The sequence below is a fragment of the Canis lupus genome, chromosome 13 (assembly GCF_003254725.2).
Source record: "Canis lupus dingo isolate Sandy chromosome 13, ASM325472v2, whole genome shotgun sequence".
Lineage (NCBI taxonomy): Eukaryota > Metazoa > Chordata > Mammalia > Carnivora > Canidae > Canis > Canis lupus.
This window is the reverse complement of record NC_064255.1, coordinates 20524960-20544328: the sequence shown is the minus strand read 5'-3', so window position 1 is coordinate 20544328 and position 19369 is coordinate 20524960. Positions and strand designations below refer to the sequence as shown.

General features: G+C 39.9%; 1 protein-coding gene and 1 non-coding gene across 3 annotated transcripts in view; one reads left to right on the top strand and one right to left on the bottom strand.

The window, feature by feature from the left end:
- The window catches only part of HAS2 (hyaluronan synthase 2), a 34987-nt gene extending 16530 nt beyond the window's left edge, over window positions 1-18457 (top strand). For both annotated transcript variants that reach the window (XM_049092637.1, XM_049092636.1), the window contains exons 4-6: window positions 1782-2408; window positions 15186-15287; window positions 16778-18457. In XM_049092637.1, the coding sequence (XP_048948594.1) occupies window positions 1782-2408; window positions 15186-15287; window positions 16778-17707 (1659 nt within the window). In that variant the 3' untranslated portion in view covers window positions 17708-18457. The remainder of the gene's footprint in view (window positions 1-1781; window positions 2409-15185; window positions 15288-16777) is intronic.
- LOC112662572 (U6 spliceosomal RNA) lies at window positions 11865-11972 on the bottom strand. The gene has a single exon (XR_003138665.1). It is a non-coding gene; the product is annotated as a U6 spliceosomal RNA (small nuclear RNA).
- Window positions 18458-19369: the final 912 nt, after the last annotated feature.

Below are 19369 nucleotides of genomic sequence, written 5' to 3'. Positions count from 1 at the left end.
GTGTCTTTTCTTCTGTTAAGTGACTTTAAGACCTTCAAAGTAAGGGTGAAGACTGGTTGCCAATGGAGCCAACCGTTTGATTAGAGGATTGGAGCATCTAGTCCCACCCCCAAACCTCTGGGGAGCTGAGTGGGGCTAGAGATTGAGTTAAATTAAAACACAGAAGAGAGTTGAGAGGGCTTCTGGGTTGGTGAACACACCGAGATTTGAGAAAAGTGGTGCTCTTGGAGAGGCATGGAAGCTCTGTGCCCTTTCCCCAGATCTTTTATCTGGCTGCTCCTGGGTTAGGTCCTTTTTATAATAAATCAGTAATCTAGTGAGCAGACAGGTTTCCTGAGTTTGTGAGCCACTCTAGCAAACTAATCAAACACAAGGTGGGTGGGGCTTGTGAACCTCTGATCTATAACTGGTGGGTCAGATGATGTATAGGTCACAACCTGGGCTTGGGACTGAAGTTGGGGAGATGGGAAGCAGTCTTGTAGGACTAAACCCTGGAGTCTGATACTATTAGGTAGATGGTGTCAGGATTGAGTTAAATTGTGGGACACCCACAATTGTTTGTTGGATGTCTGGGAAACCTTTCCACCACACACTGGCCCTGGGTCCAGGGAACCCAAAAGAAAAACAAAATAACAAGTCTACCAGGTAACTCTAATGCATTCAGCTTTGGAGATACTTTAGGAAATATAAAAAAAAAAAAAAAGAAAAAGAAAAAAAAAGAAAAAAGAAATTGTCCTCCTATACTCTGGATGTTCGAAACCTTATTCAGGACACACACAAACTATAGGGAGGAGCACACAACTGGCTGTTATTAAAAGCTGAAATGTGTCTCCGGTATAATGTATTAGAGCTTCGAGAGGATGGGAAATTTACCTGTTGAAATTAAGCATGGTGCTATTTCTTCCTTAACTTATGAATCATTTCTATAAACATTTATTGTGTGCTTACTCTGTTACAGTAAGCTCTCTGATCCCCAGGATTTAACCATCTGGTGTTAGTGCTGGTGGATGGAGGAAAGAGACTTCTGAACAAAGGAATGCAAATCAGAATTACCAGGGCTTGATAGATGTATGTGCAGGATCCCCAGGCATGAAGAACTTTTAATGTCAACAGAGATTTGGAGTCTAAACTCCCTCTTTTAATAGATTAAAAAACCCTGAGGCTCAGAGGGGTAAAGTGGCTTTCTCAAGGTCACACAGCTAGTTGTTGGAAGAGTTAGTACTAGAATCCAGATATCCTGATCTCCAACCTCAGCTGGCTGCATGGAAAGGATGTGAGCTGAGGGGTTTGGATTGGAGAAGAGATGAAATTTAGCAAAATCTCCTATCTATTTTTCACTGGTCAGTATTGGGGGGTTCGGAGTAACGTGGTGTAGGAAGAATGCCTTGCTCACTAGGATGTTTAGGTTCTACACCTAGCTATGACCACCTCCATAGAGTGCATCCTTAGGTAAATGATCTAACGTATCTAAAATAATACTTGCATGTATTTGTTTAACACATTATGGTTTTCAGTACCACCTTGTCACCATCATCTCATTTGATTCTTGAAACAGCCCTCTGAGGTGTACCAGAAGGGCAACCTAAATAGATAGATCCAAAATAGGCATCTATTTTGCAAATGAGCAAACCTGAGGTATAGAAAGTCACACAACTGGTTAAGTGAAAAAGTGAGGTTGGAGCTCCCAAGTGCTTCTCGTCCAATACTCCCCATGATACCATGTTTATAACAAGTACGGGACCGGAGTGGCTAACCAAGAGTATCCTTTGATTATATTACAGATGCATTGTGAGAGGTTTCTATGCATCCTGAGAATAATTGGAACCACACTTTTTGGAGTGTCTCTCCTCCTTGGAATCACAGCTGCTTACATTGTTGGCTACCAATTTATCCAAACAGATAATTACTACTTCTCTTTTGGACTGTATGGTGCCTTTTTAGCATCACACCTCATCATCCAAAGCCTGTTTGCCTTTTTGGAGCATCGAAAAATGAAGAAATCCCTAGAAACACCCATCAAATTGAACAAGACTGTTGCTCTTTGCATCGCTGCCTATCAAGAAGATCCAGACTACTTACGAAAATGTTTGCAATCTGTGAAGAGGCTAACCTACCCTGGGATTAAAGTTGTCATGGTCATAGATGGGAACTCGGAAGATGACCTTTATATGATGGACATCTTTAGCGAAGTCATGGGCAGGGACAAATCAGCCACTTATATCTGGAAGAACAACTTCCACGAGAAAGGTCCTGGTGAGACGGATGAGTCACATAAAGAAAGCTCGCAACATGTCACCCAGTTGGTCTTGTCCAACAAAAGTATTTGCATCATGCAAAAATGGGGTGGAAAAAGAGAAGTCATGTACACGGCCTTCAGAGCACTGGGACGAAGTGTGGATTATGTACAGGTAGGTTTCCGAATTCCTGCCAGGGCAAACATACATTTAAATAAAGCAGCTTTTGTATCTCTGCAGGCATATGCTATAGCCCATCCTTGTCCCTCTGAACACAGTACTCCTTTCAGTTCTTTTGAAAACAGCATGACTGTTGAAAGCACATTTTGAAAGGGAGGGAAAAAAAAAAATCTTGTGTAACTGTTAAGACTATCTACGAAAATGCTTAACTTCTCCAGTGTTATTGGTTGGAAATCAAGATTATTTTGAACAGGAGACCCTTCCTTCCTTCTCTGCCCCCCTCCCTTACCTTCTCTGCCCCCTTGCTTCTGCCAAGTCAAATCCAACGTCATTTTCCACAGTCTTAAAATCTCCAGCCTTGTAAGAAAATAGTGTCTGCCGAGCAGAAGGGTCTTGAGAAAATCTGCAGGCTCGAGAGATGGCTATAAAACGTTTTTCACAGAGACTGGGCAAAATGGGGGTGGTGAGAACAATTTTGATTTAAAAGGCGAAGGAATTCAAAACTGAAAGACAGAAAGAAAAGGAAAACAAAAAAGGGAGAAAAACAAACACACACACACAAAAAACCCTTCCCAGAGCAAAAGCGAAGTAATGTTTATTTCACTCCCCAAACAGCATTACCTCACTCACTGCACTTGACCTTTGAAAGCATTTGTGATGGTGTTTGGTCTCATGAAAATGAGACAGGCTGTGTCTGTCATTAATTCCCTGACTGCTGGCCCTGGGGCTTCTCCCCTCTTAGTAGAAGCTTTCTTTAGAATGTTAGTAGCGTCCCTGTGAGTTTGCTGGTTGCAATTTTCCTGCAGATACTTTAGTTGGGTTTTGGCCATGATGATTTGGAAAAGGGAGACATGTCTCTGATTTAAGAAAATCCATTGGGACACCCTCCCTGTCCTCACATAGGTGAAATGCTTCTTTTCAGAAGACCTATCATATACTTTAGGGACTTTTATTCCCGCAAAGTCATGCCCAGTGGGATGACATGCTTTGTGTAATAGGATGCCAATGGGCAGTGGCTGCAGAGTCCAAGTATCGCTAGCTGGGTGACCTCAAGCAGGACCACCTCCCTTGCATAGAGTTTCCTGCATAGAGTAAACCAATCTCACAAGGGGTTTGTGAGGACCATGGGGTTAATTTTGGTTAATATCTGAAGAGTTTTGAGGCATTTTTAAAAAAAAGATTGTATTTATTTATTCATTACAGACAGAGAGAGGCAGAGACATAGGTAGAGGGAGAAGTAGGCTCCATATGGGGAGCCTGATGCAGGACTCGATCCCAGGACCCCAGGATCATGACCTGAGCCAAAGGCAGATGCTCAACCACAAAGCCACCCAGGTGGCCCGCAAGGCATTATTTTTTTCCAGTTGATACCAACCTGCGTGTTAATCTCTTCTAGGGAATTGATAGAGTTTCACTCCTAAGTTTCTCCTAGTCTCCTAATTTTTAGAACCGTCGCAGTTGAGGTAATTTTAGTTAACTCAGGACATTTTTATGGGTTTTCATAATGCAACTTCAGGCCCAGATAGAGGATGAAGCAGTCCTTTTAAAGGAAGTGATGAGATGGTCAGGGAACTTCTAGAGAGGGTTTGAAGAATGAGGCTCTGGTCCTAAAATGAGGAAGCGTGTTTTGATATTTTGCCTTTAATTCTAATTAAAACGATTGCTACATTTGTCATTTCTAATCAGATTGTCATTGTGAAGGTTTTCTTTTCTTTTCTTTCTTTCTTTCTTTTTTTTTTTTTTTTAAAGCCTATTCCTCCCAAATCTCTTTCTCCCATCATTCTTGTTTTGAATTTTGTTTGTATCCTTGACGACCTGACATTGTGCCTGACCAGGGCAAAATAATACAAACTATGAAATGTTAGAGTAACCTCCTTGCTAGAGCCCAAATCAGGCTTGAGAACTCGCCTTCCATCAGGGCTGAGGACTTCAGGTATAGACCCACTCTGAATCCTGCTGGAATTTTTAGCCCATTCCAAGCACTCACACTAGGGTAGAAAATCTTTTGGCATTCATCGGCTCCCCGATACTTAACCATGTGTGCCCTATAAAAATGGAAATGTCATAAGGCTCAAATCAGTGCATTCTCACCATCCATTCTGACTGACCCAGGGTCTGAGCATTACAAAGCAGAAGCCACAGAAAGACGGAGAGGGGTCAAAGGATGGTGGCTACTAAACATTACAAGTGACTGAATGTGGAGAGCCGATTGCCTACAGAAAGTAGGAAGTAAAGTTTGGGTGCTCATACACAAGAGAAAATAAGGGCTGGGCAGAAACAGGACCATCTGCTCACATGCTTGCTTTTCTTTTTTTAAGGCTGCTCCTCCCAAATCCCCTTTTCCCATCATTCGTGTTATGGCTGAAGACACTGCTTAGCTGTGCAGACATGGCCAAGACGATTGGTTTCCTCCAGGCTCTTGGGCACTGGTTAGCCCTCTTTCCACCCGATGTCGAGTAGATGTCTTGCTTGTTGCTCTCATGACCTATTATTTCATGCCTTCACCACTCTCCGAGCACCCATCCAGAGTCCTCCCCAACTGCTCATGCATGAGTCTGCCTCCTAACAAGAGAAAATCAAAAGTCCTGCTTCTGAATGCTGTCAGGATTCTTCTTTTCTGTTCTTGTTTACAGTTGCAAAGGTACCCAAGTTCACTTCCCATCTCAAGGTTAACCTTTCTACACACACACCTGGGCTCTCTCGGTTGGTTCCCTCTGCTCTCCACCAGAGCGAGGCTCTGCTGCCTGTCCCTCCGCCTCTCTGTTTTCACCTCTAGTCTTCTTGACCGACTACTGTCTCAGCCTAAAGCCATCCAGATAATCAACACTGCTCTAGAATGTAGAGGGACGCTTTAGTCTAAGAGAAAGCAGAAGGTAGCAAATTCACCCGGGGTGCTAGAGGCTGCTTTCAGAGGTAAAGAATGTAGGAAAACATCAGTAATGAAGTGAGAAAAGAAGGAATTGAGAAACGAAGGGGAGAATAGGGAAGATTTTCTGAATTTTGAATCAAAGCATTTTCTGGAGAGAACTTTTTTTTTTTTTCCCAAAAAGAGATTCTGATCTGTTTGGAATGGCTTAAGTAAAGTAGGGCAAAAGTCTTTTTTACCTTTTTAAAATAATACTTTTTTTTAAAAAAGATTTTATTTATTTGCGAGAGACACACAGAGAGAGACAGACAGACAGACAGACACAGGCAGAGGAAGAAGCAGGCTCCATGCAGGGAGCCCGATGCGGGACTCGATCTCGGGACCCCAGGATCACATCCTGGGCCAAAGGCAGATGCTCAACTGCTGAGCCACCCAGGCGTCCCTCAAATTAGTACTTCTGTTAGCTTTTTTATTTACCATAGTAACATATGCTGCTGATGGTGTGTTTAAAAGTATGGAAATGGACAATGAGCAAAATTAAAATCCTCCACAGCAAATACATGACCCATAGATTCTCAAGTCTGATACTTGACAGCATATACCTTTCTAATTTTCCCCTATTTTGGAAACAGTTTTCAGGTTATGTTGTATTTGCTTTTCATTTTCGTTTGTTTGTTACTTCTTAACATCAGAAGACGTTTTTAGGTGTACTTTGATACCTAGATTATAGAATTTCTTTATTCTTATGTCCTATTACTGAACGTGGATATTACAGCATAGCGGGCACTGGTCTGTGTGACAAGGGTAACTGACAATATCCCCTGATGTGTGGTATTAGGGATTTTCTGATGGGAAAATCTATAATAAGTATAAATATGGTCTACCAGTGAAGATGATAGAAGACAACTTTTTTTTTAAGATTTTATTTATTCATTTGAGAGAGAGAGTGTGTGCATGCACAAGTGGGGGGGGGGGGCAGAGGGAGAAGCAGGCTTTGCCAAGCAAGGAGTCCAATAGGGGACTCAATCCCAGGACCCTGGGATCATGACCTGACCCCGAAAGCAGCGGCTTAACCAACTGAGCCACCCAGGCGCCACTCCCCGTTTTTTTTTGTTTGTTTATTTGTTGTTTCTTTTTAAAAACATTTTATTTAAATTCAAGTAATTAACATACACTGTATTATTGGTGTCAGAGGTAGAGGTCAGTGATTCCTCAGTCTTCTATCACACCCAGTTCTCATCACATCACTTGCCCTCCTTCATGCCCATCACCGGGTTACCCCATCCTCCCCCTCCCTCCAGCGACCCTCAGTTTGCTTCCTAGGATTAAAAGTCTCTTATGGTTTGTCTCCCCTCTCTGATTTTGTCTTGTTTTATTTTTAATAGGAGACCATTTATTATTAATTTAATCTGACAGTGTCCTAGGTATCCATGTTCCTTTTAGCAGGAGACAAGTGAGACTAAATTATTCATAATTGTAGAGTTGACCTTCATTATTCATGGAGTCTGTGTTTGTAGATTACCTTACTCACTAAAGTGTATGTGTAACCCCCAAATCAGTACTTGCAGTGCTTTTGTGATCATTTGCAGACGTGTGGAACAGCAAAAAAATTTGAGTCACCTGATGTGCATGTTCCCAACTGAGGTCAAAGAAGACTGTGCTAGAAACTGTACTGAACACGGTACAGTACAGTATAACAAGGAACTTCATAATCTACTTGGTATCATGTTTTTCACATTGTTGGGCTTTTTCTTGGTCATGCAGCTGTTTAAAATGCCCCTCAAGTGTCCTGCTGAAGTGCTGGCTAGTGTTCCTGAGCACAAGGCTCTGATTGCCTTATGGAGAAAATATGTTTGTTAGGTGAACTTTGTTTAGGTGTCAGTTATAACTGTTGGTGCTGAATTCAATGCTAAGGACTCAAATTATTTATTTATTTATTTTAAATGATTTTTATTTATTTATTCATGAGAGACTGAGAGAGGCTGAGACATAAGCAGAGGGAGAAGCAGGCTCCCTGTGGGGAGCCCGAGATGGGACTCCATCCCAGTACCCGGGGATCACGAGCTGAGCCAAAGGCAGACGCTCAACCACTGAGCCAACCAGGTGTCCCTAAGATTCTATTTTCAAGTAATCTCTACACCCAACATGGGGCTCGAACTTGTACACTCAACCAACTGAGCCAGTCAGGCTCCCCTCACTTTCATTTTTAACCTGCTGTTCCCCCCAAATTTGGAATCTTGAATTTAGGTCCTGAGTTAAGTGCCATCATTATGGGATTTCCTGATTCCTTTCTTTAGAATGAGAATTCCAACCATTTGGAATAGGGGTGTTTCATGACTTAAGCCTTAGAGGTGTCAACATTTGGCTTCCCACGTTCCCAGCTGGCTTGTCACCTTTGTTTTGCACCTTCTAGGACTTTCACTCATGTTTAAGCCTTCCTAAAAAGAAAAGAGAATGACCAAATGACTTCTTTTTTAACCTTAATGTTTTGAAGAGATTCTAGGTTGATGAAGGACAGTAATTATTTTACAAAAATTTGGATAATTCATTCTACCAGGGAAGGCATATATCTTCCTAATTCTTTTTTTAAAAAGCAACAGAGAAGGGCCAAATTGCTTAGATGTCTATGATTGTCTTAGATGTTCATTGGCTAGATTTAGAATCCCTTGCCATAAACTTAATTGATGTAAGAAAAGATGGTCTTCCTCATTCTTCCCTCTTACAAAAGAAAGATTACCTTTCTCTTTCTTGGAGAGTATTTTTTTCTGGAATGGTTTTACTAACTAATTTCAAAGAGTCTTTTTAGCTCTATAAGTCTTAGATTTTATGATTCTTGTATTTGCCACTTTAATCTGAGGCTGGTAAATTTAGCTGCATTTGCAAATTCCGTTTATCTAGAATACAAATAAATAGAAAAATCAAGATTTTTAAAAATTGAAAGCATCATGCAATGTTGATAAAGTCCTAGAGGTTTGCTATAATAAAGTTAATTATTGTGTACCATGAACTTTTGAGTGACCTTGTTGGTTATATGAGAAATTTTAAATTGTGTGTGATATTCTGTTTTTGTGAAGGTTATTTTCCATTCTAACTTTAGTTTCCACCATCTTCTGCATGTTTATGGTCCCATCCAAATTATGGATTCATTTTTAGCAGATAATTGAGTCTTCAAGTCCAGATTTAAAAAGTAAAATTCTGCCCTGTATGTTTATGTACTTATAAAACCAAAGAGTATGTTCCTATTTTAAATAGTATCACATTCAGCAGATACAATGGCAATGAGATACGAAGTCAAGATACAACAAACATGGGACGCCTGGGTGGCTCAGTGGTTGGGCATCTGCCTTTGGCTCAAGGCATGATCCTGGAGTCCTGGGATCAAGTCCCACATTGAACTCCCTGCATGGAGCCTGCTTCTCCCTCTACCTTATCTCTGCCTCTCTCTCTCTCTCTCTTTCATGAATAAATAAATCTTAAAAAAAAATACAACAAATACTTTTGTAAGTTTTAAACCCAGGATCTACCCTTTGCTATAGGAGCAACTTTCACACTTTACACCCCAAGAGTACATTCAAGGCTATAAATGAATACTCATTAGCAGCAAACTACTCTCTATTTTTTTTTTAATTTCTTTTCTCTTGTAAACAACCCAATCTAAGGATTTTACATTGCCTGCTCAGAATTCAGTTTGCTTAACTTCAGCTTATTGGGTATGGTGTAGGCACTGGCTTCTTGCTCTCTCAGTGAGCCATCACTTATTTATAGTGATAGTAAAAAGTGATAGTAAAAAAGTAATCCACTTCTCATTGGATTAGTGTCCTTAGTTGGGGCCTCTGTTTTTGGTTTGTCACTTCTGGTTTAGGTTTACCACTTTATGTCTTCCTTTTATTGAGCATTTACTATGAGCTAACCATTCTTAAGTGCTTTACATGCATTATCGAATTAACTTACCAATACAACAAACTTTAGGTGGATATGATTAACCACATTTTTCATCTGAGTGGTAGAGGCTTAGGAAGATGATGTGAGGACACTAAAGTCAAGAAGCTAGTCCAGGTTTAGATAAACTTGGTGAATGGCGGATTGGGACAGATCTGTTTGGTTCCAATATTTGCATAGTGCTTTCTCTTCCACAGCAGAGTGTTTCCTCTGGTATTATACTGTAAGAATTCAAGGAGACTGGCACGATCTTGTGTTTGCTAGTAAATAACTATTTGTGATTTTTGTTATTGTTGGTCTGGCCTATCCCTTTTCACTAGAGAAATGTCTCCAGGGAAAGGAGGGATGAGGGAGACTCCATTTACTTCATGGTAAAGCTGTGTCAAGAAGGCTGGTAGCAAGGTCACGACCAAGTGTACATTCCACACACTATAGAAAAAAATAGTTTCACTGGGTCAAGGTTAAGATGAAGGGTCAAGTCTTGTAAGCAGGCAAGGGATAAAGACAGTAGCAGCAGAAGGGGTCCTGATTTATTTTCAACCTGTTTCCTCATTGAAGGCAGCCAGAGTAATTAAGATTTTCTCTTAATCTGTATAGCTCTCAATGCCCTTTGAAGTGGTATGGGGCTGGAGGTGGGGGTGGGGAGATCCACCAGGCAGTTTCAAAAGGAAACACGTTTTGAAAAGTGAAACATTTAAAAAAAAGTAAAACCCGGAGACTTGAGATTTTAGACTTCGGTCTTAGATTTGAACTGTGTTTTGTAGAAGAGGTAGGAATATTTCTAAAGGAGATTTTTGTTTAAATTGTAGTGAGGTAGATTCACTTTAAGATCAGTGAGATAAGTTGGAATGAATTTATAGTCAATTAACTTATATAATAGACTATAAACTAATAGTTTTTAAAAATATTTATTTATTCATGAGAGACACACAGAGAGAGGCAGAGACACAGGCAAAGGGAGAAGCAGGCTCCATGCAGGGAGCCCAATGCGGGATTCGATCCTGAGACTCCACGATCACAACCTGAGCTGAAAGCAGATGCTCAACCGCTGAGCCACCCAGGCATCACTAAACTAATAGTTTGTAACTGAATTATAGTTGCAGACACATTTGAATTTGTTTATTGGGATAAAAGTACCTTGATATGTAATCAATTCCCATGGTCATTTTAGAGATTCTCTACTAAGCCATCTATTTGTGGTAAGAATTGTCATGATCCCTTAGGTTAGGGTTACTTAGTGAGTATAAAAAGGTAAGAATTATTACCTTATATTAATGGTGTACCTCTCTACAGTCCTTTGTACTTTACAAGGTACTTTGATGTGCAGTGTCTCACTCCAGAACCATGATGATGGTCAATGGCTTGTTAAAGGTCACAGAAGTAGTCAGATACAGGACCCAGGACTTAATCTGGGGCCATTTGCCCTTATAATAAGCCAATGTTGGCCAAAGAAAAAAAATCTGCTTTACCTAATGATGTACTTTACACCTTCTATGCATTTACTGTTCTTTATAACACATGACGATGGAGGCAATGTTTTTTAAAAATCCACTAGAATTAAAATTGGGTTTAGAATACATTTAATCTCAACCTTTTTTTTTTTTTTTTTTTTTTTTAATGAAAGAGAACCCTCCCCCTGCAACCAATTATTTTAGTCTCAGGGTTGGCAAACTTTGCTTGTAAAAGGCCTGATAGTAACTATTAGGCTTTGCAGGCCATATGGTCTCCATTACAACTATTCCACTTTGCTGTTTTAGTGTGAAAGCAGCTATAGCTGATATGACAATGAATGAATATGCTTGAGCTCCAATACAACTTTATTTATGGATACTGAAATTTGAGTTTCATATAATTTCCATGTGCAACAAAATAATATTTTTTTAATGAATTTTTACATTATTTTTAAAGATAAAAACCATTTTTTTTAAGCCCACAGACTGTATCAAAACAGGTGGCAGGCTAGACTTGGCCTGAAGACCTTATTTTGTCAACCGTTGTTTTAAATAGGGAGGGAAGGAAAGGCTATTAACCTCTTGACTGCAGAGAAGGAGGAAGAAGGAGGAGTGGTAGTCATAGGCACTTCAGTTGATGATTCTGTGGTTAAGACTGAGGTGGCTGGTTCCTCCCCAAAATGTCATTCTGTCTTGACATTTTCCACTCATTTTAGTGAAAACTTGATGACTTTGCTTCATTTCCATATCTCCTAGTGAGAAATCTTATGACTAGTGATCATGTGGTTTAGACAAATGACAGTGAGATATTCAGTGTGGAGAGATTTGCTTTCTAATTGTTTCCTGGGTGCTAATCACAGCCTGTATTTTGTCCTTAGGTGAGGTCAAACTCTGTGTCCACTGGCTGTGTCCCCCCCCCCCCCCAGTTTCTAGCCTAGAGCTAAATAGCCAACATTTATGGAATTACATACTTGTTATTAACTGGTGGGGAGACAACTAGAAATCCTGTTCGCACTATCTTGATTTTCAGAGGAGCTAAAGTCACACTCTTTAGATACTCATAAACACATACCATTAGGTCCATGGGCATACATGCTGATTGTCACCGATGATGGCTTTCTAGCTGGCATTTGGTCACCAAAGTGCATCCAGAAATCCAGACATCGAACTTATTTATCTTCTTTCTTCTCTTTTTAAAATATGGAATGCTTCACAACTTTGCACGTTGTCCATACTCAGGGACCATGTTAACCTTCTCTATATTGTTCTCAGTTGGGTATATGTGCTGCTGAAGCGAGTCACAGAAATTGTACTTCTTTAAAGCTCTGTGATCCTGCTGTAGCAGGGATCTGGGAGCTTTCCCTTCTGACACTTAAACCCACCAGGAGAACAGTCTCTCTCAGAACTGCTGGCGCTTTGCTGTTGGAAACTGGGAGGGACAGGACCAATTTAAATATTCAGAGCCTCAGAAGTTTAGTCATTTCAACAGGGCAGTTCCCTTGGCTTGCCTGTGCTCACAAGGCGGGGTTACTTGAACATTAATTCTAGATTGCCCCCTTCCTGTTATTTTTAGTCTTATTTTAGCTTTCCGGCTATACCTGTCCCAGCCTGAGTCAATAGAGGTGGGTGTGGCCATAAGCTTGGGATCCTGGATTCTAAAGGTGGGCTGAACTCTTGCCTTCACCCTTCTACCCTCCTTAGAGGCCGAACAGGTTTGCAGCCATCCAAAGACAAGCCATCCAAAGACACCCTTCTCCCTTGCAAGACACAAGGGAGGTAAAAGGTCACTTTGGGAGAAATTTGTTGAGGCTTCTGAGGCTTGCATATGAACCCAAGTATTAGTAAAATCCTGCTTTCTACAGTGAAAAACCAATGCCTTGCTGTTGCCTAAATAAGTGAGCTCATGCTGGACCAAAATAGAATGCTAAGAAATGAAATAAAACAAAATAAGTGGTTATAACTGAATACCCTACATCCTTCTTAATTTACAAGCTTCAATAATGCATTTAAATTGTTTTCACCAACATTATTCATTAATGTTTTCAAAAATATATATTAATCCATGTTTGTTTCAGAAAAATATAGCTGTTAGTAAAACAGAGGCAGACACTTTTTTTTTTTTTTTAATTCATGAAAGACAGAGAGAGGGAGAGAGAGAGAGAGGCAAAGACACAGGCAGAGGGAGAAGCAGGCTCCATGCAGGGAGCCTGATGTGGGACTCGATCCCAGGTCTCCAGGATCAGGCCCTGGGCTGAAGGCGGCACTAAACAGCTGAGCCATCCGGGCTGCCCATGCAGACACGTTTTTAAAAATGTTGAAATTCCTTAACTAATTATGTGAGAGACTCATGCTATTTATATATATATATATATATATATAGAGAGAGAGAGAGAGAGAGAGAGAGAGAGAGACCCTTTCAACTTAGTTTATGCTTTTACAAGTTACTAGGTTTTTGTTTTTTTTTTTCATTCAAAACTGGTATATCAGATCTCTACTATTTTATTTTATTTTTAAATATTTATTTATTCATGAGTGACTCACACACCGAGGCAGAGACACAGGCAGAGGCAGAGGCAGGTTCCCTGTGGGGAACCTGATATAGGACTTATGATCCAGGACCCTAGGTTCGTGACCTGAGCCACAGGTAGACACTCGACCACTGAGCCACCCAGCTGTCCCAGATCCCTACTATTTTAATAAAGTAGTATGGAGAACTATAAAGATAATTACTTTTGATATAAATAAATAGGCTTAATCTTGATTAAATCCATCCAGTGGTCAGAATAGATGGCAAAATATTGGGAATTGCTGATAACTCTCCCATCTCAATTATGTTCTATGTTGTTTGGATGGGGGTGTGAAACTGGTTCATTACAGGTCAACTCTCATTAATTTTTATCTACTAGGCTTTGCTGCAGTCCCCAGAAAAGAATATGGGGACTATGTCTAACTGGTATTAATCAGAGATAGAGAGATGGGAGCACTTTTCCTCCTTCTGATTTTCTTTGATCACGTGGAAGAAGCTCTGTCCCCAGGTATAACCCACCTGGAGGGAAAGGTAGTAGCCTTCCTCACTCTTTCCTTCCTAGGACAAGTGATTTAATCTGATAGCTGAGGATGGGAGAAGGGGTAGCTGGCTCCTCCTTCCCCCTTTCTTCTGGGTGTGGATTACCACCAAGAAGCCAGCACCTGCTATACCTTTAGAAGGGAATGCACTTTACCTGTAGGAGGAGGCCGACCCCACTCAGATGCTATTTGGACTTTATAAGTCTGTCTAATACTGGGAACATAATTATGACACCTGCTATTCCACAGGTATAAGCTCTGTTCTCTGTATTAGCTTTAGGATTAGACATGTGATCTTTTGGTTTCTCCTCTCTTTTATTCTTCTGTTTCATTTTCCAACTGGCTCAGAAATCAGGCTGGAAAGAAAAGTAATTATAACCCTGCCCCCTTGGACCTCCAACAGAACTGTCTGTCAGAGGTTCACTGGTAGAGATTAATCCCAATAATTTTCTTGAAATTGTAGTTTGGTTTGGTTTCAGAATTACTTTTTTAGACCTATATAAAGATTGTCTTCAAGAACAACTAATGGCATTTCTAGAATGGCTTATGATAATTTACATTTGTTTTTATGTACAAAAGGCTAGTTGAGTACTTAATGGTTTAGAATAGGAAGGTGGTCTGCAGATCAAGCTAGTTCCCTTCTCGTTGCTCTGTCAACTGCTAAGTCCAGCTCATATGGACATCTTGCTTCAAAAGTATACAACAGATGTAGGGGAATTACTCTTCTGCCTTTTAGTCACCATATTAAAATAGGAGAGGGAGGGCACCTCGGTGGCTCAGCGGTTGAACATCTGCCTTTGGCTCAGGTCTTGATACCGGGGTCTTGGGACCAAGTCCCACATCCCACATCAGGCTCCCCACAGGAAGCCTGTTTCTCCCTCTGCCGGTGTCTTTGCCTCTCTCTGTGTGTCTCTCATGAATAAATACACAAATAAATAAAATCTTTAAAAAGTAAATAAATAAAATAGGGGAGGAAATTTGTTGTTAAACATGCCTCCCTTTCAATAGAATTTTCTGACCCTCATTCAGACCTGAGGGATAAGCTGCCTAGAGGGCTTATTTAAGGCAACAGTAACAACAATAAAAGATCTCCGTGGTGACCAACCTAATGTGTTTCCTAAGTCCTGGAAAACTAGTGTGTTACCTGGGACATAAGACTTTTCATTGCCAAGATAAGGAACATCCATGGTAAACCAAGACGAACTGGTTAGCCTGTAAGACACACCTAGCACATCACTTCAGCTGGTCTATCTAGCTATGCCATTTCCTTCGATATCAAGCTTGCTCTTTGTATTGGTCATGACAGAACAAACCGTCATCCCTGCAATACTGGCTTATTGAGGCCCTGTGACAATAAAGCTGAAGGCATAATATGGATGCTCAATGTTGACTGCATTGACCACACTTGTGCTTCTTCCTTTTCTTTAACTCATTGCTACTTCTTTGCAGGTTTGTGATTCAGACACCATGCTTGACCCTGCCTCATCTGTGGAGATGGTGAAAGTTTTAGAAGAAGACCCCATGGTTGGAGGTGTCGGGGGAGATGTCCAGGTGCAGATCAGCTTCACTTTCTGCATGACTTACTTTTCATTATACTCTTTGATTCATTGAACATATATTTATTATACACAAAACACTCTATCAGATGTTGCTTTTGGTGCTAGTGACATGTTAGTATGTGCCTTGGACCCACTTTATTTCCTCTTTTCTAAATTGAAAAAAAAAAAAAAGGATTTTTTTGCTTAACCCTGGGATATAATTCTTGTCTGTTTTGGCTGATAAGTTATACACAATTAATTTAAATGTGTAATGATTTCTATCATATCTTCTTGAACCATAACTTAATGTTCTGGTAAAATCTTGATATTGGAGTTCATTTAGTTGAGAAGGTAAAAAAAGAATGGAAGAAGGGCAGAGATGGATGCTGTGTTTTATACCTAGGTATTTAAAAGCTGGTCAATATGTAGTTGATTAAAAATCCAAATTAGGTTACAAAAGAGGAAAAGAGAAGTAGCAACTCATATTTATACTGGTAAGAAAGGCAAAGGAACAATTAGCAAGTCGGTTTTCTGATTATGATTTATTTCTCACTAATTACTATTGATTTCCCATTATTGGCTATAAATGGAGAAACAATGAAGCAAATATTAACGAAGGCAACTTGGAATCTGTGGGATGGGAAATGAATATATATGTGAATACCTGAAAATATGTGAAGATTAAAATGAGTGCTTTGCAAATGTGATTTTAGCAAAAGGTGAGAGGCACATGGAAACCGGAGTTTAAAAATTAGGTATTGCATTGCTGTATAACCCATTTTATACATGCATGGTGTACGTATAAAATGGCAAAGACAATGCCTGGAAAAGACAAAGAAACAGCCTGGTTGGTGGTAAAAGAGGAAGCATGCGAAATCCAGATGAGAACCGAGCAAAATCGAGATGGAGGAAAGAATTTAGAAATCTTGCCAAGAAAAAGCTGATAAGTTTCAGTAGCCTTTACATAAAGCATGATTTCAGGATTTAAGTTTTGGGGAGAGGCCAGAACAAACAGTTTATCACTGGCATTGCATAAAAGAGGGAAAGAAAGAGGAAGAAAATTGATAGAATTGAATGAGCTGGAAATTAACCAGAACAGGAGAGATTAAGACTTAAAAACCTTTCAGATCTTACATGGTAGGAGAGAGTGGGAGAATTTAGGATCTGAGAAGTAATGCCTAAAAAAAAATGCTGACTATTATAGCATAACAACAAGAAAAATTTTAAAAAGCCCAACAAAAACGAGGACAGAGTCACGAAGTAGAGAAAGTATTGCTCATCAAAAACTAAACGCATGCACACAATTTATCAGATTAATCTCGGAACACAGAATCAGAGAAAACAAAATATAACCATGTCAAAAAGAAGGACGGCTAACTAACCTAGGAGGATCAAACAACAAACATCGCTCTAGGTAGTAACCTCACGATGGCACCGATTTTGTTGGTATTAGTGAAGGCTTCCCTTTTATTTATCCTTTTTTTTTTTGTTTCCTTCTTGCAGATTTTAAACAAGTATGATTCCTGGATCTCCTTCCTCAGCAGTGTGAGATACTGGATGGCTTTTAACATAGAAAGGGCCTGCCAGTCTTATTTTGGGTGTGTCCAGTGCATTAGTGGACCTCTGGGAATGTACAGAAACTCCTTGCTGCATGAATTTGTGGAAGACTGGTACAATCAGGAATTTATGGGCAGCCAATGTAGTTTTGGGGACGACCGGCATCTAACGAACCGAGTGCTGAGTCTGGGCTATGCAACAAAATACACAGCTCGATCCAAGTGCCTTACGGAGACGCCTATAGAGTATCTCAGATGGTTAAACCAGCAGACCCGCTGGAGCAAGTCCTACTTCCGAGAGTGGCTGTACAATGCGATGTGGTTCCATAAACATCACTTGTGGATGACCTATGAGGCCGTTATCACTGGATTCTTCCCTTTCTTTCTCATTGCCACAGTGATCCAGCTCTTCTACAGGGGTAAAATTTGGAACATCCTCCTCTTCTTGTTAACTGTCCAGTTAGTAGGTCTCATAAAATCCTCCTTTGCCAGCTGCCTTAGAGGAAATATTGTCATGGTCTTCATGTCCCTCTACTCAGTGCTATACATGTCAAGTTTACTTCCTGCCAAAATGTTTGCCATTGCCACGATAAACAAAGCTGGGTGGGGCACATCTGGAAGGAAAACCATTGTCGTTAATTTCATAGGACTCATTCCAGTATCGGTTTGGTTTACAATCCTCCTGGGTGGTGTGATTTTCACCATTTATAAGGAATCTAAAAAGCCATTCTCAGAATCCAAGCAGACAGTTCTCATTGTTGGAACGTTGCTCTATGCATGCTATTGGGTCATGCTTTTGACGCTGTATGTGGTTCTCATCAATAAGTGTGGCAGGAGGAAGAAGGGACAACAGTATGACATGGTGCTCGATGTATGATCTTCTGTTGTTTGACGTTTGCAGTCACGCACGCAGACACACACAAAACCTTAGTTCCTCTCGGGACTGTACAGTATCGTGGCATCCGATAATGCCACCAAAGGAGACATATCACTGCTGCTGGGACTTGAACAAAGACATTTCTATGGGTTTATTTTGATTCTGCCAAAGTAAAACAAGACATCCATGAGAAGAAACTCAGATTTAACCTGTTATTTCTATGAAAGTGGGAAGCATTCTTTGTTTATGCACTTTTTCCTTACTGTACATCCGCCTAACAGTGTTTGCCCTATATACCTCACTAGCCATGCTTTATGTGGGTTATCATGGAAGAAAAGGATTTTGGAAACTCAAGGAAAAGTTCTTTCAACATATACAACCTAACTTATGGACTGTGTTGATAGCTAATTTGTTTGTTTTTTTTTTTTTTTTTTTAGAAAGGATTTTCTGTTTAACTCTACCAAATGAGATGCCAAAGGAAATTTTAAAGGCCGTTGGCTGTGCTGTATTTTTATATAATTGTACTGTGTTTTAAAATTTTGTATGCCAATTTTTAAAACAAATTTTGCATATTCTATATTTTACTTCTCTGCCAAAATACACCTGTTCTTTTTTATTATTATTAAAATAAGTTCTGAAAAAATTCATACTGAAAAAAAAAAAAACCTACCCAAAATGTGAAGCTTGGTTGACTGATGTTGTTCATGATAGAAAGAATAAAATGTTTCTCTCTCTCTCTACCTTTTAAAATGGAATAGTTTATTTCCGTGGAAAATACTTAAAACTTTCAATATTTTAATTTTTTTTTTTACCTTTAGAAAAGGCCAATATACCTGTCACACTTTGGGAGTAAGAAATACATACTTACGTGTACAAAAAAGAAAAAAGAAAAGAAATCATTGAAAATCAAGGCCAAGGGGGTAGAAAAGTGCAATTTTTCATGAGATTTAAACGAAAAAAGGGAATGCTAGTCCTTGAGAGAAAACACTAAGCATCCGGCACTGGACAAATGTGAAGATTTCTGGCAGTGTTTTCTCAGGCTGAGTAAATTGGAGAGTGGAAAAAATGATCTGTGTTACTTGGATAAATACAATACAGTTCATCATTTTGTTCTGTGGCCTGAATTTACCAGATCCTGTCTACATATGGAACATAATTTACCTGTCTTTTTTTTTTTTTTTTTCAGCTTGCCAGTTCACTTTACATGAGGTTTACAGGGGTGAGTTGGATACATTTTAGTCAGTGTTAAGCCTATAGATACAAAACTGGCACATTCAAGCTCCTCTTCTACTTCCTAGGGAGGATTTTTTTTCCTGAATTTATACAGATAATTGCTTCTTCTGTCCTGCTATTGGCCTACATAGATATGTTTACGTAGTCAAAATAATATCAAGGTTTAATACGTGTATCAAGAATTGGCACATAAAAAAAAAAAATTGATGAACCTGGTAACCTTAACCTGGCTAATTTAACTACTTCAAGGGCCTCAGTTATCCAGTTTGGCTTTTGACATGAACCATCTTGCCTTGTAGCTGGTGCTGTGTAGACCTGTGTTAGAAACAATCAAATACACGGGTCATTGCATTAAAAAAATGTTGGGATGAAGTGGAGTGTGAATGTGGAGAAGTGTTCAACCTTGTGCTTCTGCCATTCTGCTTCCTT